The sequence below is a fragment of the Bos javanicus genome, chromosome 19 (assembly GCF_032452875.1).
Source record: "Bos javanicus breed banteng chromosome 19, ARS-OSU_banteng_1.0, whole genome shotgun sequence".
In the NCBI taxonomy this organism is placed as follows: Eukaryota; Metazoa; Chordata; class Mammalia; order Artiodactyla; family Bovidae; genus Bos; species Bos javanicus.
Genome location: NC_083886.1, coordinates 27,982,858 through 28,009,403, shown reverse-complemented (window position 1 = coordinate 28,009,403; position 26,546 = coordinate 27,982,858). Strand labels below are relative to the sequence as shown.

Genomic DNA, 26,546 nt, shown 5'->3' with positions numbered 1-26,546 from the left:
TTCTCCAAACCCTGGAGCTGATGTGAGACCACATGACTGAGTTTTCTTCAAAGGAATGTGAGTAAAAATTACATGGGCCACTCCCTAGCCAGATGTCTGAGACAGGTGTGCCTCCTCCATGCTTTCTCTTCTGCCTTCCTGCCAGCTGCAATCCACGGACAGCAGCAATCCAGTTATGACACTGCCGACAGCAACGCCCCAGAGCAGTGTTTCCCAATGTTTACTGTGCACACAGAGCATCTGGGGATCTTCAAACACAGATACTGATGCAGTGGGTCTTGGCGGGGCCTGAGAGTCTGCTTTTCTAACAAGCATCTAGGTGGTGACGCCAATCCTATGGCCTGAAAAAACAGATTTTTTAATTAATATATTTATTTGACTATCCTGTGTCTTGGTTGCAGCATGTGGGCTCTTTAGTTGTGGCATGTGAACTCTTAGTTGAGGCATGTGGGATCTAGTTCCCTGACCAGGGATTGAACCTTGGCCCCCTAAATTGGGAGTAAGGACTACTTAGCCACTAGACCACCAGGGAAGTTCCATGAAGACCATACTTTTGAGCATAAGAGCCTAAAGGATGGCAGAGCTGCACTGCTAGCCTTGGTCTCTGTCTGATTTGTGGAAAATACTGAACTACCCACAATGAACTGTTTTCTGAGAAGAACTTAAGTTCTGTTTGGTTGAGCCACTGCATTTTTAGCCTCCCCAAAGCACAGCTTCAGTAGAGAACTGCAGGCTGGAAACCACTTTCCCCCAAAATGTTGCAGGCACTGCTCCACTGGTGCAGACTTACTATTCAGAGGCTCAGCGCCATTCTGATTGCTGATCTGTTTCTTCTCTGGAAGCTTTTGCAAGACCTCCTTTTCTGAGACTAGTGATCTGACATTTTATGATGTGCCTTGATGCTAGTCACTTAATGAGCCCTTTTCATCTGGAAACACACGTCTGTTCCTCCCCTTTACCTTGTTCTCTTACAGAATTTAAACCCCTGGACTGATTCTCTAATTTTCTCACTTGCTCTTCAACTCTTTTGCTCAATGTATTCCTTCCCTCATGGTTTTATTTTAAACTGTGTTTTCTTCCATTCAATCCTCTATTATGTGTGCATGCTAAGTTGCTTCATTTGTGTCCGATTCTTTGTGACCCTATGGACTGTAGCCTGCCAGGCTCGTCTGTCCATGGGATTCTCCAGGACAAGAATACTGGTTACCATGCCCCACTCCAGGAGATGGAACCTGAGTTTCTTAAATCTCCCAAATTGGCAGGCAGATTCTTTACCACTAGCGCCACGTGGGAAGCCCCAATCTCTTACCTAATAGCATTAATGTTTTTTTCCTTAAGTTTTACTCTTTGTTATCTAAGGTGTTCTTCTTTTTTTTTCCCCCAGTATATTTTGGTCTCTGCCTTTCAGGTTAGAAAGTTTCAGCAAACATCTGGAAATCCTTTGTTTTAGATCTTTCATCTTTCTTTTAAAAAATGCATATTCTTGTTTTAATATTTATCTGGCTGCGTCGGGCCTTACTGAGTTGGGCATACGGGATATTTCATCATGGTGCGTGGGCATTCATTGCAGCACAGAGCTCCAGAGTTCATGGGCTCAGGAGTTGCAGCACACAGGCTTAGTTGCCCCATGACATGTGGGCTCTTAGTTCCAGATCAGGGATTGAACCCACGTCCTCAGCACCAGAAGGGTGATTCTTCATCACTGGACCACCAGGGAAGTCCCTGTCTGCTCATCTTTCAGGGGGACGTACTAAGAAGATGACTAGAAGATCTGAGGATACAGTTGGGACTTACCAACTGTGGGTTTCACTGTCGGGTGATCTGGCTAACTGCTCTGTTGAAGAACCCCTGACGTTAATACCTGTAGGTCTTTTCTCTGAATAGTCAAATAAGAGTCTTCCAGTCTCTGACCTGGAAGGTATAAGCCTAGTTGCCAGAGTTCTAGAAACCACCACCCAGTAAATAACTTTCACTCAATCTCTGTCTTCAATACAATCATACCCAGGTGCCCTCCATGAGAAAGACTCTGTTTTCCATCACTAACAAAGAAACCTCCAGCAATCTGATGAGTTGGAGGTGAGTAGTTGCTGACACACATGAAGTAAAGGAGGAGATGGGGGGCAGGGTCAGTTCAGTTCAGTTTAGTCGCTCACTCGTGTCCGACTCTGCGATCCCATGAATTGTAGCACGCCAGGCCTCCCTGTCCATCACCAACTCCTGGAGTTCACTCAAACTCACGTCCATCGAGTCGGTGATGCCATCCAGCCATCTCATCCTCTGTTGTCCCCTTCTCCTCCTGCTCCCAATCCCTCCCAGCATCAGAGTCTTTTCCAAAGAGTCAACTCTTCGCATGAGGTGGCCAAAGTACTGGAGTTTCAGCTTTAGCATCAGTCCTTCCAAAGAACACCCAGGACTGATCTCCTTCAGAATGCACTGGTTGGATCTCCTTGCAGTCCAAGGGACTCTCAAGAGTCTTCTCCAACACCACAGTTCAAAAGCATCAATTCTTTGATGCTCAGCTTTCGTTATAGTCCAACTCTCACATACATACATGACCACTGGAAAAGCCATAGCCTTGACTAGATATACCTTTGTTGGCAAAGTAATGTCTCTGCTTTTGAATATGCTATCTAGGTTGGTCATAACTTTCCTTTCAAGGAATAAGTGTCTTTTAATTTCATGGCTGCAATCACCATGTGCAGTGATTTTGGAGCCCAAAAAAATAAAGTCTGACACTGTTTCCGCTGTTTCCCCATCTATTTCCCATGAAGTGATGGGACCAGATGCCATGATCTTAGTTTTCTGAATGTTGAGTTTTAAGCCAACTTTTTCACTCTCCTCTTTCATTTTCATCAAGAGGCTTTTTAGTTCCTCTTCACTTTCTGCCATAAGGGTGGTGTCATCTGCATATCTGAGGTTATTGATATTTCTCTGGGCAATCTTGATTCCAGCTTGTGCTTCTTCCAGCCCAGTGTTTCTCATGATGTACTCTGCATATAAGTTAAATAAGCAGGATGACAATATACAGCCTTGTTACTTCAAATAATCCTCCTAATTTTAGTACTACCTACATTCCAGCTAAAATGGACTGGAATGGGTGAATTTAACTCAGATGACCATTATATCTACTACTGTAGGCAAGAATCCCTTAGAAGAAATAGAGTAGCCATCATAGTCAACAAGAGAGTCCAAAATGCAGTACTTGGATGCAATCTCAAAAACAACAGAATGATCTCTGTTCGTTTCCAAAGCAAACCATTCAATATCACAGTAATCCAAGTCTATGCCCCGACCAATAATGCTGAAGAAGCTGAAGTTGAACAGTTCTATGAAGAACTACAAGACCTTCTAGAACTAACACCCCTAAAAGATGTCTTTTCATTATAGGGGACTGGAATGCAAAAGTAGGAAGTCAAGAGAGACCTGGAGTAAAGGGCAAATTTGGCCTTGGAGTACAGAATGAAGCAGGGCAAAGGCTAACAGACTTTTGCCAAGAGAACGCACTGGTCATAGCAAACACCCTCTTCCAACATCACAAGAGAAGACTCTACACATGGACATCACCAGATGGTCAATACCAAAATCAGATTGATTATATTCGTTGCAGCCAAAGATGAAGAAGCTCTATATAGTCAGCAAAAACAAGACTGGGAGCTGACTGTGGCTCAGATCATGAATGCCTTATTGACAAATTCAGACTTAAATTGAAGAAAGTATGGAAAACCAGTAGACCATTCAGGTATGACCTAAATCAAATCCCTTATGACAATATAGTGGAAGTGACAAATAGATTCAAGGGATTAGATCTGATATACAGACTGCCCGAAGAACTATGGATGGAGGTTTGTGACATTGTGCAAGAAGCAAGACCATCCCCAAGAAAAAGAAGTGCAAAAAGGCAAAATGGTTGTCTAACGAGGCCTTACAAACAGCTATGACAAGAAGAGAGGAGAAAGGCAAAGGAGAAAAGATATACCCATTTGAATGAAGAGTTCCAAAGAACAGCAAGGAGAGATAAGAAAGCCTTCCTCAGTGATCAAGGCAAAAATATAGAGGAATACAATAGAATGGGAAAAACTAGAGATCTCTTCAAGAAAATTAGAGATCCCAAGGGGACATTTCATGCAAAGATGGGCACAATAAAGGACAGAAACAGTATGGACCTAACAGAAGCAGACCGTATTAAGAAGAGGTGGCAAGAATGCACAGAAGAACTGTACAAAAAAGATCTTCATGACCCAGATAACCATAATGGTGTCATCACTCACCTAGAGCCAGACATCCTAGAATGTGAAGTCAAGTGGGCCTTAGGAAGCATCACTACGAACAAAGCTAGTGGAGGTGATGGAATTCCAGTTGAGCTATTTCAAATCCTGAAAGATGAGGCTGCAAAAGTGCTGCACTCAATATGCCAGCAAATTTGGAAACTCAGCAGTGGTCACAGGACTGGAAAAGGTCAGTTTTCATTCCAATCCCCAAGAAAGGCAATGCCAAAGAATGCTCAAACTACCGCACAATTGCACTCATCTCACAGGGTGGCAAAGTAATGTTCAAAATTCTCCAAGCTAGGCTTCAACAATACATGAACCGTGAACTTCCAGATGTTCAAGCTTGATTTAGAAAAGGCAGAGGAACCAGAGATCAAATTGCCAACATCTGGTGGATCATCGAAAAAGCAAGAGAGTTCCAGAAAAGCATCTATTTCTGCTTTACTGATTATGCCAAAGCCAAAGTTTATTGTGGGTCACAACGAACTGTGGAAAATTCTTAAAGAGATGGGAATATCAGACCACCTTATCTGCCTCCTGAAAAATCTGTATGCAGGTCAAGAAACAAGAGTTCAAACCGGTCATGGAACAACAGACTGGTTCCAAATAGGAAAAGGAGTACGTCAAGGCTGTATATTGTCACCCTGCTTATTTAACTTATATGCACAGTACATCATGAGAAATGCTGGACTGGAAGAAGCACAAGCTGGAATCAAGATTGCTGGGAGAAATATCAATAACCCCAGATATGCAGATGACACCACACTTATGGCAGAAAGCGAAGAAGAACTAAAGAGCCTCTTGATGAAAGTGAAAGTGGAGAGTGAAAAAGTTGGCTTAAAACTCAACATTCAGAAAACTAAGATAATGGCATCTGGTCCCATCACTCCACGGCAAATAAATGGGGAAACAATGGATATAGTCGCAGACTTTATTTTGGGGGGCTCCAAAATCACTGAAGATGGTGACTGAAGCCATGAAATTAAAAGACACTTGCTCCTTGGAAGAAAAGGTATTACCAACCTAAACAGCTTATTAAAAGCAGAGACATTACTTTGCCAACAAAGGTCTGTCTAGTCAAAGCTATGGTTTTTCCAGTAGTCATGTATGGATGTGAGAGTTGGACTATAAAGAAAGCTGAGTGCAGAACTGATGCTTTTGAACTGTGGTGTCAGAAAAGACTCTTCAGAGTCTCTTGGACAGCAAGGAGATCCAACCAGTCCATCCTAAAGGAAATCAGTACTGAATATTCATTGGAAGCACTGATGCTGAAGCTGAAACTCCAATACTTTGGCTACCTGATGTGAAGAACTGACTCATTGGAAAAGACCCTGACACTGGGAAAGACTGAAGGCAGAAGAAGGGGACAACAGAAGATGAGATGGTTGGATGGCATCACTGACTAAATAGACATGAGTTTGAGTAAACCCCAGGAGTTGGTTATGGACAGAGAGGCCTGGCACGCTGCAGTCGATGGGGTGGAAGAGTTTGACAGGACTGAGCGACTGAACTGACTGACAGCCCAGCTGTACTGTAATGCCATTGATTTAGGGGTACATCAAGTTGCTTCTAAGCTTTCTTCACTGCTGGTTTAGTTAACCATATGACCTTCTGCTTTCCAGTTTCTATTGAAAGTTTTGCTATTATTAATAACTCCTCTCTTTCCTTGACCCCTTTCTTAAATCCCCTTATTGTTATCTTCTTAGGATTTAGAAAAAGAGTGAAGTTAAATGCTAGATACCTCAAATTTAACTAAAACCCTCCACTCGCTTGCTAACCCTGGCCAAACTGGCTTCATCCTCAACCTTCCATAAACTGTCAAGATTGATCTTTCCTGAAAGATAAAGCTGGTCAGAATTCACTTCTTGAAAACCTTTCAACCGCTCCCAAATGCCTTCAAAATAAAGTTCAAATTCCTTAGCTTGCAAGCCGTTTTCTGGTCTGGCTCCCCACTGCGGTCTCTCCAGTCACACCTAGCCACAAACCACACTGCGTTCATTCCAGTCAAACTTATTGGACTTACAATGTGTCGGCCCCTCACAGCACTACGCACTTACTGTGGCTTTCCCTTTTCCACTCCAACCTCTCAGCCACCTGGTCAACCCCCCAGATTCAGTTCAAGCAACATTTCCTCCTAGAATCCTTTCTCTGTTCCTAGAGATACACCCTGGGCGTATCCCTAATAAAGCACCTATCCACTCTCACGTGAGAGGCCACCTCACTCACCTTTGTATCCCCAGAGCCAACCACATAATAAGCAATCAGAGAGGGAAACGGCTGACAGGAGCAAGCACCTCATAATATATTGACAGTCCGTTTTTAGCGGAGCTCCCGGTCAGAGGGAAGCACTACGGCGAATAATGTCACACTCACCAAGTCGTTTTCCCCGGGCCCCGATAGGTGGCGGAGTGGGATAGGCAGACAGAGGGTCCATGGCTGTCCAGTCTGTAATACCCCAGAGGTCCTACCATCATCACCCAGCACCCCGCAGACGCTCAAGAAATTCTTGTAGAAGAAATTAAACAGACCACAACAGTGTAGTGAAGGTGGACAGGTCTGAATGGCCTTAGACTGGGGAAATTTTCGATACTCCGTCTTACCACAGGTGGTCACGCGGTGGGGTCGCGCAGCGAGCATGCGCAGGAGACCCTGGGAGTTGTAGTTCACCAGGTGAAACGAGAAGGGAAAGGCCACGCTGAGCATCCTGGGAACTGTAGTGTTGGCTAAGGTGCGCCCTCTGCGCAGGCGCAAACCGACGGTCACTTCCGGGCGTTTTTCGGTAGTATTTCGCAAAAGAAAACCCCAGAGTAACGATGGCTACCTACAGCCTGGCGAACGAGCGACTACGCGCCCTGGAAGACATCGAAAGAGAAATTGGAGCCATTCTTCAGAATGCAGGTTCGGGATACGACGACGAGAAGGGTAACGGGCGCGAGAGCAAGCGCGACCGCTTGCACATGCGCGGACCAAGTGGGGTTGGAAGGGATCCTAACTGGGTGTAGGGGTGGGTGGAGCTGGCCCTGGGGCGGGGCTATACTGGCGGTCTCCGGATAGCCCCGCCCGCTCTCCACTCTGGCAGGTACCGTGATCTTGGAACTGTCCAAGGAAAAAACCAACGAGAGGCTCTTAGACCGACAGGCAGCGGCCTTCACCGCGTCGGTGCAGCACGTGGAGGCGGAGCTGTCGGCTCAGATCCGCTATCTCACTCAGGTGTGTGTCGTGGGACCTGCTACGCTCGCACCCCAGCTCTCTGCCTTAGCCTTATTCTTCAAGAGTCCAGGGAACAGCTTTGGTCCCCGGAGCCAACCAAGATCAGCCCTACCCAGCAAGCCCGTCGATCCTGGCAGCATCCCTCCCTTCCAGGACAGGTTTCCCGTGTCACTGAGTTGCATCACATGAGCCAGTGGATGGGAAAGTCCTGGGAGAGGGCATCTAAACAATAGGAAAGTTATAGGATTTGCCCTTAGACATTTGACCTGACCTCAAGTGTATAGTGCCCCAGATGGCTACCTCACGAGAAAAGGAACAGGACTGAAAGGGCTCTGAGGTTATTACAACAGGAAGCACCATTTACTAAACTTTTACAGTGTGCTAGACATTCTGCATTATCTAATTCTATAACAACTCTGAAAAGTGAAACTGTTAGTCTCTCAGTCGTGTCCGACTCTTTGTGACCCTGTGGACTATAGCCCGCCAGGCTCCTTTGTCCATGGAATTTCCCAGGCAAGAATACTGGAGTGGGTAGCCATTCCATTCTCCAGGGGGTTTTCCCGACCCAGGGATTGAACCCGGGTCTCCTGCATTGCAGGCAGATTCTTTACCATGTGAGCCATGAGGGAAGCCCATAACAACTCTAGGAAGTAGTTACAGTCATCCCCACTTTACAAAGGAGGTTAATAGAAGTTAATAAAAGTTCATTGATGTGCCCTAGGTAGTCCAGCTAACCATCTGGCATAGCAAATTCAAACTCAGGGAAGAAATGAGGCAAAAGACCTGATGACTTGTTGGGGAGATGGGTGAGGGAAGGGGTGCTTCACTGATAAATCTGAATCTCCTGTAGGTGGCCACAGGGCAGCCCCACGAGGGCTCCAGCTACTCTTCGAGGAAGGACTGTCAAATGGCCCTGAAGCGAGTGGACTATGCTCGCCTCAAGCTCAGTGAGGTGGCCCGAACCTGTGAGCAGATGCTGGAGAACTAGGCCAAGCAGGTGAACAGCTTGGAGGGAGAGCTCCACATATACCCCAGAACAGAATCTGGAGAGTGTGGGCTGCCCTGTACCTGCCGTACTGGTCAGAGGCCATGAGGACAAGGGTGCAGAAGGTGGGAAGGAAGAGACTTAAGAGACCAAGCCCATGCACAGCTGTGCCCTGGCTCCTCCAGCAGGTTGCTCCTGCCATGCACTTCACTGAGTACGGACAAGCTCAGACAGGAGATGGAGACTTAGACACCCAACCCACTTCCTCATGTCTCTGCCCCAGGCTTCCCGCAGACTTGGACCAAGGAAGACACATTTCTGGTTCACTGAAAGAGACAAAATGAGAACTAAGGGTTTTCCTAATAAAAATAATAACACCAAAACAAGGAGTTCAGACTCTCATTGGGGCATATATGGTGATGTAAGGGGTTGAGGAAGTAAAACCAGGCTGCATGGCAGCTGCTGAGGAGGGAGGGTAGAAAAGCCCAGGCCTTTACTGTGGGGTCAGGGCACAAAGCAAGAGAGGGTGGAAGCTAGGGAGGAACACTGGTGTGGTGTGAAGTGACAAGAGCAAGATATATGGGTCATGGGATATGGAGGCTGGTAGGGGTTGGGAGGACATGTTGAGGGGGAAGATGCTAGGTGGCCGTCAGCAGAGAAGCTGAAGCCAAGAATCAGGCATGATTAGGGGGCAAGGGCATAAGACCCATGTCTGCAGAAAGAAGAGCCAAAAATTATAAAAATAAGTTTTAGTAGTTAAAAAATATGGAATTTATACAAGACATAAACAGCAATTTTATATCACGGTATAGAAAAAATCCAAAAGAACAGAAGAAAAGTCTAAGGGAGGTCAATAGCTGGTTAGTTGTGAATTAAACACTGACCAATAAGTACAGTGTCTACCAAAAATTGTTCTAGTATATTAATTCATGCTGAATAAATCACAATCTGCCCTCACAAGGTTCCATTCTCTGCCCTGGTTCGTCTGCTGCAGGTATATAATGAAGCTGCAAGATCTGGAAAAGATACAGAAATTAACAGATGAGCTCTGAGATCAAGGGAAGCTGGGCAGGGTATCAGGGGGGGCAAGAGGTGACAGCTTAAACTGGGGAATCAGAGTCTAGAACATTAGCTATAGACCAGGTACACAGCAGGTGCTCAACAGTAAAGATCTGTGAATTGAATGAATGGCTCCCACCTTCCTCCACAGCTTCATCTCCCACTAGGCTGCTCTAGCTGCCATCTTGATGTTGCTCCAAGCACTGCCTGACTTCGAGGGCTGGTCCCCGGGCCTATGATGGCGTCCCTCCCTCCCCACTCTGTAGTCGGGCTAACTCTTCACTCATCGCCTGTGGTCAGTGGTGCAGGTATCATCTGTATTTGTCTCTGGGTCTGCCTGGGAGCTGCTGCTGGCAGAATCCCTGCCAGGGAGGCTCTGGGTCCCTGGAGGAGGGGTTCAGAAGCCCAGTTTACCTGGGGGATGCTGTAGGAGCTGATTCTTCCTCCGCTTGCACACCACGTAGAGTAGGACTCCAGCGAGGATGAAAACAATGGCCAAGAGGGACAGCACAGGGACCGTGGCTGATGTCCCAGCCTGAGGACCCCTGTTTTCTTTCAGCTGCTTCTGGTTCTCCTTAGCCTCAGGCTCTGCCCCCAGACTGTGGCCTGAAGTGTAAGTGGTAGTTTCATGGGTGGGGATGAGCTTGCTGTGCAAGGACAGTGCTCCTTCCAGAGGGGTGGGTTCCTGGGTACGCTGCAAGGTGGATGGCAGATACGTCTGGGAAGTGGTGGCTGTGTCTGACGGTGCCGCTTCTGTGGGCTCGGGAAGCTGGGTTCTGTGAAGAGGTGCATCCACCACCCTAGGTTGAGCATGTCCACATTCTGAAGAAGCAAGAAGTGAGGGATCAGGGCTACGAGGTGACAAGGTGAAGAACTAGACAGAGGGCAGGGTAGCAGGTCAAGGAGAACATCAAGGGAACAGCTGAAGCCCAGGAAAGGAGGGTAGAGGGAGAATATGGGGAGATGGAAGTGAGCAACTACAACATGGAACCCCTGAGGCAATCATGTCCTGGGAAGTCAGGACACCCGGGTTGGAACCCAGACTCTGCTACAAAATAGCTGTGACCTTGCCCCTTGTCACCTAACCTCTCTGGGGTTCATTTCTTTTAGCTGTAACTTAGGGATAATTTTAGTAACAAAGACCAGAGTAGCGAGGAAGAGTAAAAGAAATCAGATAAGTGCTGGGACCTGGAAGAACACTTGGTGTCTTAATGGTTGTGTATTTATTTTAGGAGTAAAATACAACCAGCATATCAAATTTGTGACTTCACAGGTGTTCCTGCTTAGGACAAGTTGCCATTAAGTTTTTCAAAAGTGGCTGTATACACTTATTTACTCATTTCATTGTTTTAAAATTTTACCTCAAAGGAACAATAAAATACAGAACTCTCCTTAATAATATACATGGTGAAATGTCTGGGAATAAAGTATAGTCGAGCCTGCAACTTACTTGGAAGTGTACCAAAAAGATATTAGGCAGATCAATGAGGGATAGAGGGATGCATAGACAGATGGGTGGGCAATAAAGCAAATATAGTTAAAATGCCTTAAACTCGATATTGTAAAATATAAAATATATTTGCTTTATTATGGACATATGTAAAATACATCAAATATAGAAATCAAACATTATAGAATTAGGTGGTAGTTATATGGATGTTCACTGGACAAATCTTTCAACTTTTGTACATGTCTTCAAATTTCCATAATAAAATCGTTCTTGTTGTTGTTTAGTCATCAAGTAATGTCTGACTCTTTTGCAGCTCCATGGACTTTAGCCCCTAAGGCTCCTCTGTCCATGGGATTTCCCAGTCAAGAGTGCCCTCTCCTTCTGCAGGGGATCTTTCCAACCCAAGGATAGAACCCACTATCTCCTCCGCTGGCAGGTAGATTCTCTACCCCTGAGCCACCGGGGGAGCCTCCACCACAAAATACCGGAACATAAAAATAGTGCCTTGATTTCAAGAACAACATTAAGTAAATGCACAGTGATAGGATGTATCGGCAAAAATCATGAAGTGATGGTGAAGGGTTTATGGTAAAGAGGAACTTAAGTCAAAGTATACTGAAGAAGAAAGGGCTGAGGCAAAGAAGGGTGTAAGGTGGACGCACAGGTGCCCTGGGGACAGGGCCTGGGGAGGAGGGGGAAGCTCTCACCTCCACTGTCAAAGCAGTGCATCAGCTCCTGAACCCAGCCGTCAGTGCTGCCTCCACATACATTTTTGCGGGGTAGCTGGAACCTGAGGAACGACCTGGTCTCAGATGTGTCCCCACTCTCTGCCCCACCCCTGCCATTCTCAGCTCTTTCCTGGTTCCAAAGAAGTGAGGTCACTCCCGAGCTTCAGCAGTTTCTGCTGGGACTGGGAAATTCCAGGTAGGTGGGACAGGGGAAAAGGGAAACTGAAGGTGCAACGAATTAGGGCGAACGTGACCGAGAGGAGTGGGGCAGGGGCGAGACGTCCTCCCAGAAGGAGATCGAGTTTGACCAGAGGATCCTGAAGGGCGGGGGAAAGGGGGGGCCCCCGCGGATCCTGAAGGGCGGGGGGGCGGGGAGGGCGGGCCCCCCCACCTCCCCGCGCAGCCCTCCCGGGGTGGGTGGTGACATTACCTGACGTAGGAAAAACAGCGCTGATATGCTTTCAGGTATTTTCGGAGATGTCTCATGAAATCCTCGTTTGGGGGGGAATGGGAAGAGACTGTACGATCGCAGGGACAACTCCCAACCTTGCTGCCTTCGTTGCCATTGCCTGAGCGGGATGGAAGTGGTTCGCACAGGCCCCGGTTCAAGGGGCTCATGCAGCTGCTACTAAGACTTCAACCCACAGCCTCACTACAGTGTCTCCCCTAGACCCCAGGATCTGAGCCCCGATCCCGGCTCGACCCACGCTTCACTCTCCCCAAATATGTCCATAATCACACCTGGACCCAGGTGTTCCCCAGCCCATCCCCAAGCCCAGGCAGATGGCCCTCCCCCTGCCCCCGGCTGCCTTGGGGACCCTGGCTCCCCACTTACTCAACTCAACCCAGCGGCGCTAGTGCCTCCCGCCCATTTCCTTCCCCGGATTCGGGGCTCCGGGCCTCCGACAAACCTGAAGTAGTGACATAAGCTATAAACAGTAGGACCAAGAGTAACCGGGATGTCCGGCCCAGCATCATCTCAGCCCGCCGCGTTCTGTCTGACTCCCCGACGTTCTCCGGAGCCTGATGACCAGCCGGTTTCTCAATGGCTTTCGCTTCCTTCTCCCGCTTCGCCTATGATTCCGAGGGACACGGCGGTCGTCGGCGCCGGGGCCCCGCCGGCCAAGGCAGGTCGCGAGGGGGCGGCGCGTCCCTCCCGGCGTCCTCACCGTCTCAAATCGACAGTCCCATCGCAACCGCGTGATCGCAGGCCTGGGGGAGGCGGGGAAACTCCGGGAGGTGGAGTTCCTCCGCCAGCACCCCCGCACCCAGCCCAGAGCCCCGTCGAGTGGGTAGCCAGGAATGATTGAAGAAGGAGAGAGAAAGCGAAAGGAAGCCCAAGGTGCACGGCTAGGCGCGGCTGGATGGCAGCACCGCCCGCCTGCCCTCCGCAGCTCAGTCCGTGACCTGCGTCTTAGAGAGGCATTCACGTTTTGACCCGGCTCCAGTCACGTGGGCGGAGTGACTGTCAGCACCAGTCCACGCGCTTCGCGGCGCAGACACTGACCCGGGTGCCTCCGCACGGCGCAAGACTTTGGGGCGTGGCCACCCGAGCAGCCGGCCGTGGGCTCGGGCAGCCTGACGTCACACCGCCCCCCGAGGTATTTACCTTCGAAAAGTGGTGGCGGCTGCAGGTACTGGAGTAGTGGAGCGGCCGGGGCGGGGGCTAGGTGTACTGGGGTTCACCGCCAACCCTAACCCGGTCCAAGGCGAAGGAATGCCCTGCCTCTGATGCCCTCTTCCCACACCCCACAAACGAGTCCAAAACTCTTTCCCATAGGATTAACCCTCTCCCACTTCGATCCTCGATTTAATTCAATCCCTACCTTTGAGGGTTTGAGCCTCAGATTTGGAGCCCCAAATACTATCTCCCGCCTGACTACTCACTTTTAACCCTAATCACCCACTTTCAAGTCTGGCCCCCATTCTCATCCTGAACTCGCATCCTCAGCCCTGAAAACTCCTTTCTGGCTCCCAACATCCATCCATAGATTCCACCCTAAGGGACCCCTCCAACCCACACCGTCCCCGGTGCCTCTCCCTCACCATACATCCCTTCTGCTCAGTCTGGCCCAGGCCCTGTGCCCCTGAAGACATGGAGTTTGTGTCTGGATACCGGGATGAATTCCTTGATTTTGCTGCCCTCCTCTTTGGCTGGTTCCGCAAGTTCGTGGCAGAGCGCGGGGCTGTAGGGACCAGCCTTGAGGGTCGCTGGCGGCAGCTGGAGGCTCAGATCAGAAGGTTGCCCCAGGACCCAGCCCTTTGGGTGCTCCACGTCTTGCCCAACCGTAGTGTGGGCATCAGCCTGGGGCAAGGGGCAGAGCCAGGCCCTGGACCAGGCCTGGGGGCTGCCCGGCTGCTGGGAGATGAGCCCCCACTCCACCTGAGAGACCTAAGTCCCTACGTCAGCTTTGTCAGCCTGGAGGAAGGGGAAGAAGGAGAGGAGGAGGAGGAGGAGGAGGAAGAAGAAGAGAATGGAGAGGAGGAGGGTGCCGGCACCAAAAAGGTAGAAACGGAGGAGGATGGGGAGCCGGCCCCTGGCAGCAGGGAGCCCCCCCGGGAAGCCACCCCTCCAGGGGAGCCAGAGGAGGCCAAGCAGGAGGCTGGAGGTGGCGAGGATGGCAAAGAAGACAGGGCAGAAGATGGGCCGGGGCCCGAGAGGAGGACGGGGCGGAGAGGTGGTAAGAACCCAGTATGCCGCTGGCCCCCTCAGAGCGCAGTTAGGAGTCACACATGGGTGGGCCTCAGGCCAAGATGGCCTGAAAAGGTGTTTTCATTGATCCACATTTTTTTTTAAGTTTCACCAACATTTAAACAGTAAAGGAAAAAACAATTCCAGAAGTCTAGGGTTAACACCTCAAGAAAAATGTGAAGTTCCCACAGCACACCCCCACATTTATGCCTGGCGGCAAATGCTCGTTCTGTGGAGCCACTGTCCCCTTCCAAAGAGGCCTGCCCTCTCTACCTAGTTCCCTCTCCTAGCCCCAGGAGTATCTGATTTGGTACCCTGCCCCTGACAATCTTCCCCCTCCACCCCCGACTTTTCCTGTCTTCCGCAGATGCTGCTCCCTTGCACCTTTCCTGCCTCTTACTGGTGACGGATGAACATGGCATCATCCTGGGCATTGACCTGCTGATGGAAGGAGCACAGGGGAGCACCGGCAGGGGCTCAGGGGCTGAGAACCTGGCTCCTCGAGCCTATGCTCTCCTCTGCCACAGCATGGTCTGTCCCATGAGCTCCGGAGACCCCCGAAAGCCCCGACAGCTTACTGTGGGAGATGCCCAGCTGCATTGGTACAGAAAGCTGGTAGAGGGTGGGGAAGCCTGGGGGCCTGGGCTTCTGAGCCCCACCCCCAACCTGATGCTGTCTCCACCCTCATTCAGGGAGCTGGAGAATCTGGTCCCAAGGCTGGGAGTGAAGTTAGCCAAGACCCCGATGCGGACGTGGGGTCCCCGGCCAGGCTTCACCTTTGCCTCCCTTCGGGCTCGAACCTGCCATGTTTGTCATAGGCACAGCTTTGAAGTGAAACTGACACCCTGGTGAGCAACCTGCAAAGACAGAGTGAGGGGGAGGAAAAGTCGGGCAAACAGAGAGGAAGCAGGCTAGTGGGGGACACTGAGGACAGACAGAATGAGGAACAGAGAAACAAGAAGATGGAAAAATACCATGCCGTTATAGGCAAAGAGAGTACAAATAGACTGAGTGACATATGGGCAGCTGCAGGACAGATGGACAGCAGACAGGGGACCTGCGTACACTAATTCTGGCTACCCCACCACCTCCTATAACCCCAGCCCCCAGTGCAGTGCTGTCTTGTACTGTGGAGAGGCTTGTCTCCGTGCGGACTGGAAGCGATGCCCAGATGACGTAAGCCACCGATTTTGGTGCCCAAGGCTTGCAGCCTTCATGGAGCGGGCTGGAGAACTGGCAACCCTGCCTTTTACCTACACCGCAGGTACCATAAGGAGGTCAGGATGGATGGGGGAAGTGGAACCAGGTCTTTGGAACAGGGTCCTGGGCTTGAAGGTTAAGTGCCTGTTATTTCAGAGTCTTGATCCCTGGAGTAACAGCTGAGCGCTGGGTATTTGGGGCTGGGAGCTAGACCCCTGGGGCTGAAGATAGCCTCTTTGGAGCTGAGGACTGAGTGCCCAGGTCCCTGAGAGAACTTAGAGGATTCAGGAGTAGAGATACAAATACTCGCTTCCCAGTTTCACAAGCTGGCAACCTGAAACAAATCACTTTACTTTTTAGAGTTTTTCCTCACCGGTTAAACAGGCAGATTAGCAAATGTTAAAACCCATGGAATTGTCATATGGCTTCTGTGGACTATGCTGTAGCCACTCAGGAATGTTAGTTCTCTGCCTGACTAGAAGCAGACTCAGACCCAGGGTCCCGGGGAGAGGCTGAGGTGAGCCCAAGTCCGGAATCCTGGCCACTGAGCCCTCAACCCCTCCCCTCATCCTTCTCCAGAGGTGACCAGTGAAACTTTTAACAAGGAGGCCTTCCTGGCCTCCCGCGGCCTCACTCGTGGCTACTGGACCCAGTTCAGCATGCTGATTCCAGGCCCTGGCGCCCCCAGGCACCCAAGAGGCAGCACACCCTCCCTCAGCCTTCTTCTCCATGGTGCGTGGGGCCTCTCTCCAGGCATGAGTCCCTCAGACTAGAGAGCAGCAGGGGAGATCAAAAAGTTGTCCAGATCCTAGATAACCCCTCCACATACACAGCAGACACCCCCACCCCCAGCACCAGGGCACCGCCTGCCACTCCCCAACCCTCGGAAAAGTCACCCCTGCCCACCCTCTCCAGAAGCCCCATCCCTAGGCAGTTTCCCAGCCCCCTGCTGCAGCTCCAGGTCCTCTCAAGGAACACAGCTCCTTTGGAAGAAGGAAGCAGCCAGGTGGTGATCTCCCTGACACCAGGCTCGTCGTCTTTTATCCTCACAGGAGATCCTTACCAGCCTCTCCAGGGGGATGGGCCAGCTCTGATGCCTCCAGTGCCCCCAGATTCACCCAGGGGCCTCTTTGGTGAGCCAGAGGGGCCCTGAGGGAGCTAGGGGTGGGGATGTGATCTGCAGGGCCAGAGGTCTTGGGGGACTGAGAAAGGAGGCTGTTAGACTGGAGGGGGCCTGAGGTCAGGTCCCCAGTAGCCCACTCTCCCCAGGCTCGTGGCAGGATTACTACACGTGGCGGGGCCTCAGCTTGGACTCCCCCATGGCCGTGCTCCTCACCTACCCACTGACTGTGTACTACGTCATCACCCACCTGGTGCCCCAGTCCTGTAAGGAGAGCTGAGGCAGGGGGGAGGACTGCATGGAGCAGAGGGGCCAGGGGGCTGGTAGGGGACAGGAGGGAGGGGAGGAGGAGACCATATTCTTAAGTGGCTAGCTTATCACCCAGTCCCTGAGCTCAACATCCAGAACAAACAGTCACTGAAAATCCACGTGGTGGAGGCCGGGAAGGAGTTTGACCTTGTCATGGTGTTTTGGGTAAGTCCCTCCAGGCCTGAAGGGTGGGCGTCTGGGTGTGGAGGTGAACACAGGGTGGGACCCAGATTCGTCCTCTCTGCCCTTCAGGAACTCTTGGTCTTGCTCCCCCATGTGGCCCTGGAGCTGCAGTTTGTGGGTGACGGCCTGCCCCCCGAAAGTGACCAACAGCACTTTACCCTGCAGAGGGTGAGGGTTGAATACCCCCTCCCCCTGTCCCCCACCCCAGTCTCCAGACCTGGTCCCTCTGTTTTCATCCTGGTTGGGCAGTGCCCTTTGATCCCTGCCTCCCCTCCCCTGTCTTACCTGACACGTCTTCCAGCACCATCACTTTCACTGGCCTCTCTCCCACTTCTGACTCCCCAGGATGGCCCTGAAGTATCTGTCCGCCCTGGTTCTGGTGTATCAGCACGGCTCAGCTCTGGGACTAAGGAGAAGGGGGGCCGCAGAGACCTGCAGATCAAGGTGTCTGCAAGGCCCTACCACCTGCTCCAGGGGCCCAAGCCTGACTTGGTCATCGGTAAGAGCCGGGGGTGGGAGGGTGGAGAAGGTGGGAGGAGGCCATGGAAGCTAGCTTCTCCCTGCTGTCCTTCCCTCCGCAGGATTTAACTCTGGCTTTGGACTAAAGGACACTTGGCTGAGCTCGCTGCCCCGGTTACAGGTGGGGGATGGGGCAAAAGAGACCTTCTCTCACCTGCCGCCCGGTCCCTCATTTTCTAAAAGTGTTTTCTTCCCCATCGTCTACTCCACAGACATAGGGTGCACCCACGGGTCCTCCTGGCCCCTGTGTCTGCCTCGTGCCTCTCCCCATCCCAGTCCTCTGGGTCCCCAGGAGGTATATGGGGGTGGGAGCTTTTCTGTGAGTGTCTGAGACCCCGCTCCCACCCCAGTCCCTCCGAGTGCCGGCCTTCTTCACCGAGAGCAGCGAGTATGGCTGTGTGATGGACGACCAGACCATGGCGGTGGCCACAGGAGGGGGGACCAGCCCTCCACAGCCCAACCCTTTCCGCTCCCCCTTTCGCCTCAGAGCGGCAGACAATTGCATGCCCTGGTAAGGCCTTCGTACTCTCTGGCTGCTCATCCTGAAAAGCCCACCTCAACCCTCGTCTCTATGGTCCTGGGACCCTCCTGGCCCAGCCCTACCCTCTGCTTCCTCCGCCCGCACTCCTCACGACCCCCACTGGAGGGTCTCGACAACGCCCACACACCCCTCTATAGAACCAGCTCACAAAATCTCTCCAATCCCTGGTCCTCTACCCACCAAAACATAGCCCTGATTACACCCTGGCTGGCCCACGGAGCCCTAAGCCTAGCCCCACCCCACCCCCCGGGAACGTAGAATTTATAACCCCCGCCCCTTGGAATAGCCCAGCCTCTTGGCCCCGCCCCTGATGGAGCCACGCCCCCTCAGGTACTGCAACGCTTTCATCTTCCACTTGGTCTACAAGCCCTCGCAGGGAAGCGGGGCCCGCCCGGCGCCCGGGCCGGTGACTCCGACCCCAACTCCTACAGCCCCTCCCGCCCCCGCCCGTAGGCGCCGAGGAGAAAAGAAACCTGGGCGGGGGTCCCGCCGGCGCAGGTGAGGGCCGAGAGAGAGCAGTCCACCCTCTCCCCCTACACGCCTCAGAAAGGAACACGAAACAGGGGAGGCCGAGGGTGAGGCCGGTTGGCGGAACACGAAAAGCTAAATAAAATAACTTGTTTGAAACCACCGAGTCAAACGTTCATCGTTGGGTCCTTAAATGGAGAGAGAAGAAAAAGGATTTAAGGACGACATTTTCCTCCAGCTTTCTTCAGTTCCTCGACCGCTATCCTCTCTCTCTTTGCTTGGGATTCTAACCTTCCTGGGTAATCCCGTGCGTGCGTGCTAAATCGCTTCAGTCGTGTCCGACTCTTGGCGACCCTAGATTGTAGCCCTCTAGGCTCCTCTGTCCATGGGATTCTCCAGGCAAAGATACTGGAGTGGGTTGCCATTTCCTCCTGCAGGGGATCTTCCCGACCCCAAACTTCTTCTAATAATAAGTGTTGATAAAACACTTTCCGGCCCCAGGAACATTCGGGGACCGGATCCAAGTCAAGATAAGACCAAGAAACAGAAAGTGACTTCTCTGGGGGAGGAGGGGTGGGGGGAGGGAGTGGGTGCGGGGGCAGGGGAGGCATACAGCATCCTGGGGGCTGCACAGCCTTGGTTTAGAGTCAGTGAAAGCCCCAGGCCACCCACCTGTCCCGCTTAGAAACCTCATGGCCATCCTTGACTCCACCTTCTCTCATCTTTCGTGTCCCGTAAGAACCAACTCCAGCTGAATGAGACTGCTGGTCACTCAGCCTCCAGCAGTTTATGTCCAGTCTCACTGCAAACGCCCCCTGTATCTCCTATTCCTTCCAAAACAGACATTCAAAACATTATTCTCTGCTTAAATCCCTTCAGTGACTTTCTTCTGATTTTAAAATCCCCATAAGCATAAGCTGGGCCTAAAGATGCTTGTCACAAAGTATAAAAAAGGAAAAAATAGTGGAGAAACCCGGCAGACACCACCTGAATCAACTGACTAATATTTATGAGAAATAAGAAGTCATGCTGACATCATGCTCCCTGACCTGATGCAATGACAAGGCCACACTCCCATCCCCTCTGTAGTATTTTCCCCCAAATCCATAATTTTAGACTAATCACAAGAACACATCAGAAAAAAATCCTGGGACAGTCTACAAAACACGTGACCACTATCTTCAAAAGTATAAGCCACAAAAAGCAAAGAAAGACCGACAGATTGGAAGAGACTAAGGAGACATGACAATTAAATAGGATATAGTATACTGGATAGGATCTTGAATGGAAAAAAAGAAGAAGGGGAAAATGAGAAATTTGAATAGTCTGCTATTAGCTAGTGGAATTGTATCAATGTTAACTTCTTAGTTTTGGTAAATATATCATGGTCATAGAAGAAGTAACATTGAAGGAAGATGGATGAGGAGTATTTGGGAACACTCTAGTGTCTTTGCCAAAAGCACTGCAGATGGTGACTGCAGCCATGAAATTAAAAGATGCTTGTTCCTTGGAAGAAAACCTATGACCAGCCTAGACAGAATATTAAAAAGTAGAGACACTACTTTACCAACAAAGGTCCGTCTAGTCAAAGCTATGGTTTTTCCCGTGGTCATGTATGAATATGATAGTTGGACTATAAAGAAAGCTGAGCACTGAAGAATTGATGCTTTTGAACTGCAGTGTTGGAGAAGACTCTTGAGAGTCCCTTAGACTGCAAGGAAATCCAACCAGTCAATCCTAAAGGAAATCAGTCCTGAATATTCATTGGAAGGACTGATGGTGAAGCTGAAACTCCAATAGTTTGACCACCTGATGCAAAAAACCTACTCATTGGAAAAGACCCTAACACTGGGAAAGATTGAAGGCAAGAGGAGAAGGGGATGACAGAGGATGAGATGATTGGATGGCATCACTAACACAATGGACGTGAGTTTGAGTAGGCTCAAAGTAGGGAGTTGGTGATGGACAGGGAAGCCTGGCGTGCTGCAGTCCATGGGGTCGCCAAGAGTCGGATACGACTGAGCGACTGAACTACTGTCTTTGCAATCTATCTATAAATCTAAAAGTATTTAAAAAATAAAATGTTTAGAAGATCAGACTCTTTAGTATGGCTTATAAAGTACCTCTCTTTCCATTATCCTCTTTTTTTTCTAAATATTTTATTATCTAAGTTTCCAAATCCACAAAAACCCTGGAAGACTCGGCAGAATGAATCTCTATGTACCCATCACCCAGTTTGGACAATCATCAGCATTTTTCAGTTTTATTATTATTCCTTGTGATGACGTGATAATATAAGAAATATATATTTGGTCTGCATCCTCCATTCTTGGCAGGAGAGCTTCTATGACCTGAGTGATAGAGCTGAGAGGAGCCTCTTTTGTTATTCGCAATAAGCCCCTTACAACCATACCTGAGTTTATTCTAATAAGGTGACTCTGGATGAGTATTTAGCTTCAGGATGGAGGTTAGATACCAGAGCAACCAACTATGTGAGTTGTATCCTTTATAGTAAATCAGTAATAATTAGTAATATTACTAATTCTGAGTTCTGTGAGCAAAAGTTACAAGTGGAAATAGAATTTAGAGTTGGAGTCAACCCCAGGAAGTTGTTTCACTAGAGGCATGTGTGTGTGTTAGTCACATAGTCTGTCCAACTCTTTGCGACCCCATGAACTGGGGTTGCCAGGCTCTTCTGTCCATGGAATTCTCCAGGCAAGAACATTATAGTGGGTTGCCATTTCCTTCTCCAGGGGATCTTCCTGATCCAGGGATCGAAGCCGGGTCTCCTGCATTGCAGGTGGATTCTTTACCATTTGAGCCACCATGGAAGAGCATAAGGAAGTACAAACCAATAAGAAAAGAAAATGTGAAGAATGCATCCCTTGGTGATTATTTGTAATAGCTATAATGAAACTTAAAAAAGAGTTCTGGTTTGGACTTTGATGCTAAACTAAGTTCAGATTTGGGTCAGCCTGAATTTTGGCCGCTAGCCTCAAAGCTATCCACTAAGTAAAAAATTAGGCTGGGACAACAGAAAGTACCTCTAAGTCTCCTGGTCACCAAGAAGGTAGTTAGCATGCATGCTCATGCATGCTAACTCTTTGCAACCCCATGGACTGTAGCCTGCCAGGTTCCTCTGGCCATGGGGTTTTCCAGGCAAGAATATTGGAGTGGGTTGCCACTTCCTCCTTCAGGGGATCTTCCCAACTCAGGGATCAAACCCCACATCTCCTGCATTGGCAAGCAGATTCTTTGCCACTGAGCCACCTGGGAAGTTAGCATGGGTGGGGAGGGCAAAAACCAAGAAACTCCTGAAATCAGGAATATATTTGTGAAGGAGTTAGCTGCTTCATTTTTCAGACTGGTATCATCAGCTTCCTGAAGGACCTTTACTAAAATGGATTGTGAGAGTGACTAATTTAGGGGCAACATCATTGGTAGTAAATGCAGCAGTGCAGAAGAGTATGTTTGGGTTGATACAGGACCTACAAGTCCCTGTTAAACAATCACAGATGGCTCTACGCCATCCAGACACACAGGAATTATTATTATTATTATTATTCCTGAGAAATAATCCTGAAGCTATCCAGGGAACCATTGAGTCACCTCATTAGCATAAACTTGGGTATAGTTGAAAGGGGCCTGTAATGAATAACAGAAGACATTCCTCTCTATCACTCAGGAAAATTTCAAGGGTTTCATACAATTTTGAGCCAGAAATGTGGGACAAAGGCCAAAAAGTATTTCTTTCGTTTTGGCTGTGATGGGTCTTTGTTGAGAAATTCAGGCTCAGTAGTTAACCCAAGCGGGTTGAGTTGCCCAGAGGCTTGTGGGATCGTAGTTCCTCCACCAGGGATAGAATTTGGGTCCCCTGCATTGAAAGGTGGATCCTTAACCACTGGACCACCAAGGAAATCCCCCAAATATATATTGTTTATATCAAAATATCACACACCCCCAGCTTTTTCCCAGAGTGCTGTAAAACACACCCACAGATACATTGTCTCACATGCATCTACAACAAATAAGACCTTTTAAAAAAAGTGTAACCACCATGCCATTATCATACCCAATAAAATTAACAATTATTCTTTAGTGTCTTATCATAGTACCCAGTTCATATTCACATTTCTTCAATTGTCTCCAACATGCCTTTTACAGTTGGTTTGTTACAATCAAGAAATAAATAAGGGTGGCTCAGCAGTAAAGAATCTGCCTGCCAATGCAGGAGGCATGGATTCGATCTCTGGTCCAGGAAGACCCCACATACCATGGAGCAACAGATTTGTTGCTCCTCACACCACAACTATTGAGCCTGTGCTCTAGAACCCGGGAACCTCAACTATGTAGCCCATATACTGCAACTACTGAAGCCCATGCTCTAGTGTCCTCTAGCCACAGCAAGAGAAGCCACCACAATGAGAAGCCCGAGCTCTGCAATGAAGACCCACCACATCCATAAATAAATAAATAAAAATTTTAAAACAAAGAAATAAAGAAGATCCACAGGTGGCTTTTGGTTGTTATGTCTCGTAAGTTTGGGTGTTTTGTTTTGTTTCCTATAACAAGCCTCCTTCCCTTTTTTTATGTTCATGCTGAGTCAATGAGTAACTAAATCATTTGTCATATAGAATGTTCCTCATTCTGGATCAAGCTGATTACTTCTTCTGGGAGGTTTTATTTTATTTTCTTTAATCTGTGCATCTGTATTCTTTAGTTCCCAAAAACTGGCAGTTAGATCTAGAGAAAAATGTTCTTTTAATGTGGTCTCTGCCAACTTTCAAAGGCAATTTCATCCCACTTCCTGTCTCCATCTCTACCCTGGAGCCAGAAGCTCTAAATGAAGTCATTTCTCAGTGTGGAACTTTCCCATTTTCTTGCACAACAAATTCCTTTACAGCTTAAAGGTCACTGCCTTAGAAGGGTAGCCTTCCTTGACCCCAGAGGAGGGTAGAACCCACTCCACAGGACCTTGTGTGTCTCCTAATGCCATAAAAGGGCAGCCTAGGTCCCTGATGGATTGAGGGGAAATAGAACTTTTCGTCACTCCCTTGGCCAGAAAAATAATCTCTCGCTAAGTTCCTGTGCTTTCCTACATAGAAATACCAAAGCATATTGTTATCTCCAAGCGGTATCATTACTAAGGGTTTGTTTATTCTTTTGTTTTGCTGTCCTGCTCATTTTTCTTGCATGAACACACAGTACTTTTGTAATAAAAATGTTTAGATTACAAACTGTCTACTTTGATAATTACTAAATACTGATTGAATGCACACACGGTTTTGTGTTAGAGATGCAAAGGGGAAAAAACACAAAAGATTGGTCCTTGCTTCCATGAAATGTACAAGGATCTCTTACCCCCATCACTCTACTCGTGTATTTTCTTTGAGCATGTGTCACAGTTATTTTATCATGTCATTCATTTATGTTTATTACCCCTCCTCCTCCAATACACACTAAAAACTAAATGCCATGAAAAGGGAAACCTTGCCAGTCTGATTGTAACTATGCCCTTGCACAGTGCCTGAGACGTAATAGCCACTTAGCATTTACTAAAGGTATTTTTTTCCTTGGCTGGGCTGGGGCACAGATCTTTTCAGTTGCAGGATGTGGAATCTAGTTCCCTAACCAGGGATAGAACCTGGGCTCCCTGCCTTGGAAGTATGGAGTCTTAGCCACTGGACCACTGGAAAGTTCTTCCAGAGGAATTTTTGAAAGCTATTCCTGCTATACTGGAGGGAAAATTGACTATGAAAGAATAAGACTTGAGACAGATGAGCTAGGAGTTTTTGGTAATAATATAGGCAAGAGCTGGCGGCGCCTTGATGGTGGAGACAGACAGGTAAATCCTGGGGCTAATGAGGAGGTAGAAATAACAGGTGGTGAGCAATCATACTGGAACAAGGTGGGGGGCAGAGAAAGAGCTGTAGGGTCCCAGTCAGGGCAACTAGATGGAAGGAGGTGCCATGTGCAGGCCGCAGGGACACAGGAAGAGGAAGGGTGGAGCTAGAGAGGTTGGAAGGAGAGGGAGACAAAGGTAATGAATTCATGTTAAGTTTGAAATGCTTGTGGAACCTCACGGTAGAAATTCTGGTAGGCAGTTAACATGTGAGAGAGGGAACTCACACAAAGAGGAGAGAGGATGAGGGCCTGAGAGAGAAGAAGTGGCCTTAAAAACAGAACCTTGGGGACTTTTCAGGTGGTCCAGGAGTTAAGACTCCATGTTCCCAAGGCAGGCGGGCCCGGGTTCAATCCCTGGTCAGGCAATAAATTCCCACATGCCACAACTAAGACCTGATGCAGCTAAATAAATTAAATATTAAGTAAGTAATACATAAGGGCTTTCCCAGGTTGCACAGTGATAAAGAATCCACCTGCCAGTGCAGAAGACACAAGAGATGCAAGAGATGTAGGTTCGATCCCTGGATCAGGAAGATTCCCTGAAGAAGGGAATGAAAATCCACTTCAGCATTCTTGCCTAGAGAATCCCATGGACAGAGGAACCTGGCGGGCTACAGTCCATGGGGTCGCCAAGAGTAGGACACGACTTAGCACACACATACATACATATATATATAGGCGGGTGGTAAGTGTTTTATATATATATATAACATATATTAACATATATATGTTATATATTTATTTATGGGCTTCCCTGGTAGCTCAGCTGGTAAAGAATCTGCCTGCAATTCAGGAGACCCTGGTTCGATTCCTGGGTCTGGAGGTTTCCCTGGAAAAAGGATAGGCTACCCACTCCAGTATTCTTGGGCTTCCCTGGTGTCTCAGATGGTAAAGAATCTGTTTGCAATGCAGGAGACCTGGGTTTGATCCCTGGGTTGGGAAGATCCCCTGGAGAAGGGCATGGCAACCCACTCCAGTATTCTTGCCTGGGGAATCCCCATGGACAGAGAAGCCTGGTGAGCTACAGTCCATGGGGTCACAAAGAGTTGGACATGACTGAGCGACTAAGTACAATATATATATACATATACATGTATATATAATAGAATCAATAGAATACAATATATATTCTATATATAATATAGAATACTATTTATAATATATATATATAAAATAGAATCCTGGTGGAGGGAAGGATGGCCAGAGGAAGAAGAGCCTGCCCTGAGAGAAAGAAGTGCTAAGGGCAAAGGAAAACCAGGAGGGTTCAGAAACAAAGAAATGGTACTCAGCTGTGCCAGACAGCTGAGACCAGGTCAGGTCAAGGTGAAGAAATGTCCCCTGTACTTCACAGCAAAGACATGAGAGTATTCAACAGACCAGTGGTGGCAGCCTTGAGAAGGTAGCTAGTGACATGGAGGTGAACTGGAAGCAACAATTGGGCAACTTAGAAGATACAGAAAACACGGAGAAGAAAATTCAAATGACCCTCAACCTCAACACCCAGAGATGACCATCGTCGCCATTTCGGTGTGTCCACAGTCCCTTTCATCAGAATGTGTATTATTTGGCTGTGCTGGGTCTTCACTGCCACATGTACGATCTTTTAGTTGTGGTATACAGGATCTAGCTCCCTGACCAGGGATTGAACGAGGCCCCCTGCCTTGGGAGCGCAGAGTCTTAGCCACTGGGCCAGAACACACACATTTTCACAAACTTCAATCATATTGTACCTCACGTTAACTAGCTTGCTTTTTTAAGAAACCAATACGTTATGAATAACTTCTCAAGGAAGTTTATTCAAGGAATAAACATCCTTGTTGTTGTTCAACCTCTAGGTCGTGTCCAACTGTGTGACCACACAGACTGCTGCATGCCAAGCTTCCTTGTCCTTCACTATCTCCCAGACTCTG

General features: G+C 48.9%; 4 protein-coding genes across 9 annotated transcripts in view; 2 read left to right on the top strand and 2 right to left on the bottom strand.

Moving 5' to 3' along the window:
* The window catches only part of PELP1 (proline, glutamate and leucine rich protein 1), a 48,244-nt gene extending 41,273 nt beyond the window's left edge, over positions 1–6,971 (bottom strand). The window contains exon 1 of the mRNA XM_061390909.1: positions 6,642–6,971. Coding sequence (XP_061246893.1) covers positions 6,642–6,971 — 330 coding nt within the window. The remainder of the gene's footprint in view (positions 1–6,641) is intronic.
* Positions 6,972–7,081: 110 nt separating this feature from the next.
* On the top strand, positions 7,082–8,849 carry MED11 (mediator complex subunit 11). Of its 2 annotated transcripts, none has more exons than XM_061390950.1 (3): positions 7,082–7,166; positions 7,348–7,478; positions 8,329–8,849. In XM_061390950.1, exons 1-3 carry the CDS (start codon positions 7,082–7,084, stop codon positions 8,464–8,466), a joined length of 354 nt encoding a protein of 117 aa, XP_061246934.1. In that variant the 3' UTR covers positions 8,467–8,849. The 2 variants fall into 2 exon arrangements, with proteins under 2 accessions (XP_061246934.1, XP_061246933.1); XM_061390949.1 differs by having other exon boundaries at positions 7,082–7,190.
* Positions 8,850–9,197: 348 nt separating this feature from the next.
* On the bottom strand, positions 9,198–12,697 carry CXCL16 (C-X-C motif chemokine ligand 16). The gene is made up of 5 exons (XM_061390941.1): positions 12,612–12,697; positions 12,131–12,269; positions 11,680–11,762; positions 9,937–10,344; positions 9,198–9,479 (listed from the first exon to the last, which is right to left on the bottom strand). The coding sequence occupies exons 1-5, from the start codon at positions 12,676–12,678 to the stop codon at positions 9,418–9,420; spliced, it is 759 nt and encodes a 252-aa protein (XP_061246925.1). The 5' UTR covers positions 12,679–12,697; the 3' UTR covers positions 9,198–9,417.
* Positions 12,698–13,215: 518 nt separating this feature from the next.
* ZMYND15 (zinc finger MYND-type containing 15) lies at positions 13,216–18,894 on the top strand. Of its 5 annotated transcripts, none has more exons than XM_061390914.1 (14): positions 13,216–13,301; positions 13,767–14,381; positions 14,760–14,994; positions 15,085–15,240; positions 15,496–15,656; positions 16,172–16,324; positions 16,645–16,725; positions 16,862–16,978; positions 17,098–17,186; positions 17,274–17,372; positions 17,550–17,703; positions 17,786–17,844; positions 18,074–18,234; positions 18,595–18,894. In XM_061390914.1, exons 2-14 carry the CDS (start codon positions 13,796–13,798, stop codon positions 18,764–18,766), a joined length of 2,223 nt encoding a protein of 740 aa, XP_061246898.1. In that variant the 5' UTR covers positions 13,216–13,301; positions 13,767–13,795; the 3' UTR covers positions 18,767–18,894. The 5 variants fall into 5 exon arrangements, with proteins under 5 accessions (XP_061246898.1, XP_061246897.1, XP_061246902.1 ...); XM_061390913.1 differs by having other exon boundaries at positions 13,249–13,334; XM_061390918.1 differs by lacking the exons at positions 13,216–13,301; positions 16,172–16,324 and having other exon boundaries at positions 13,308–14,381.
* Positions 18,895–26,546: the final 7,652 nt, after the last annotated feature.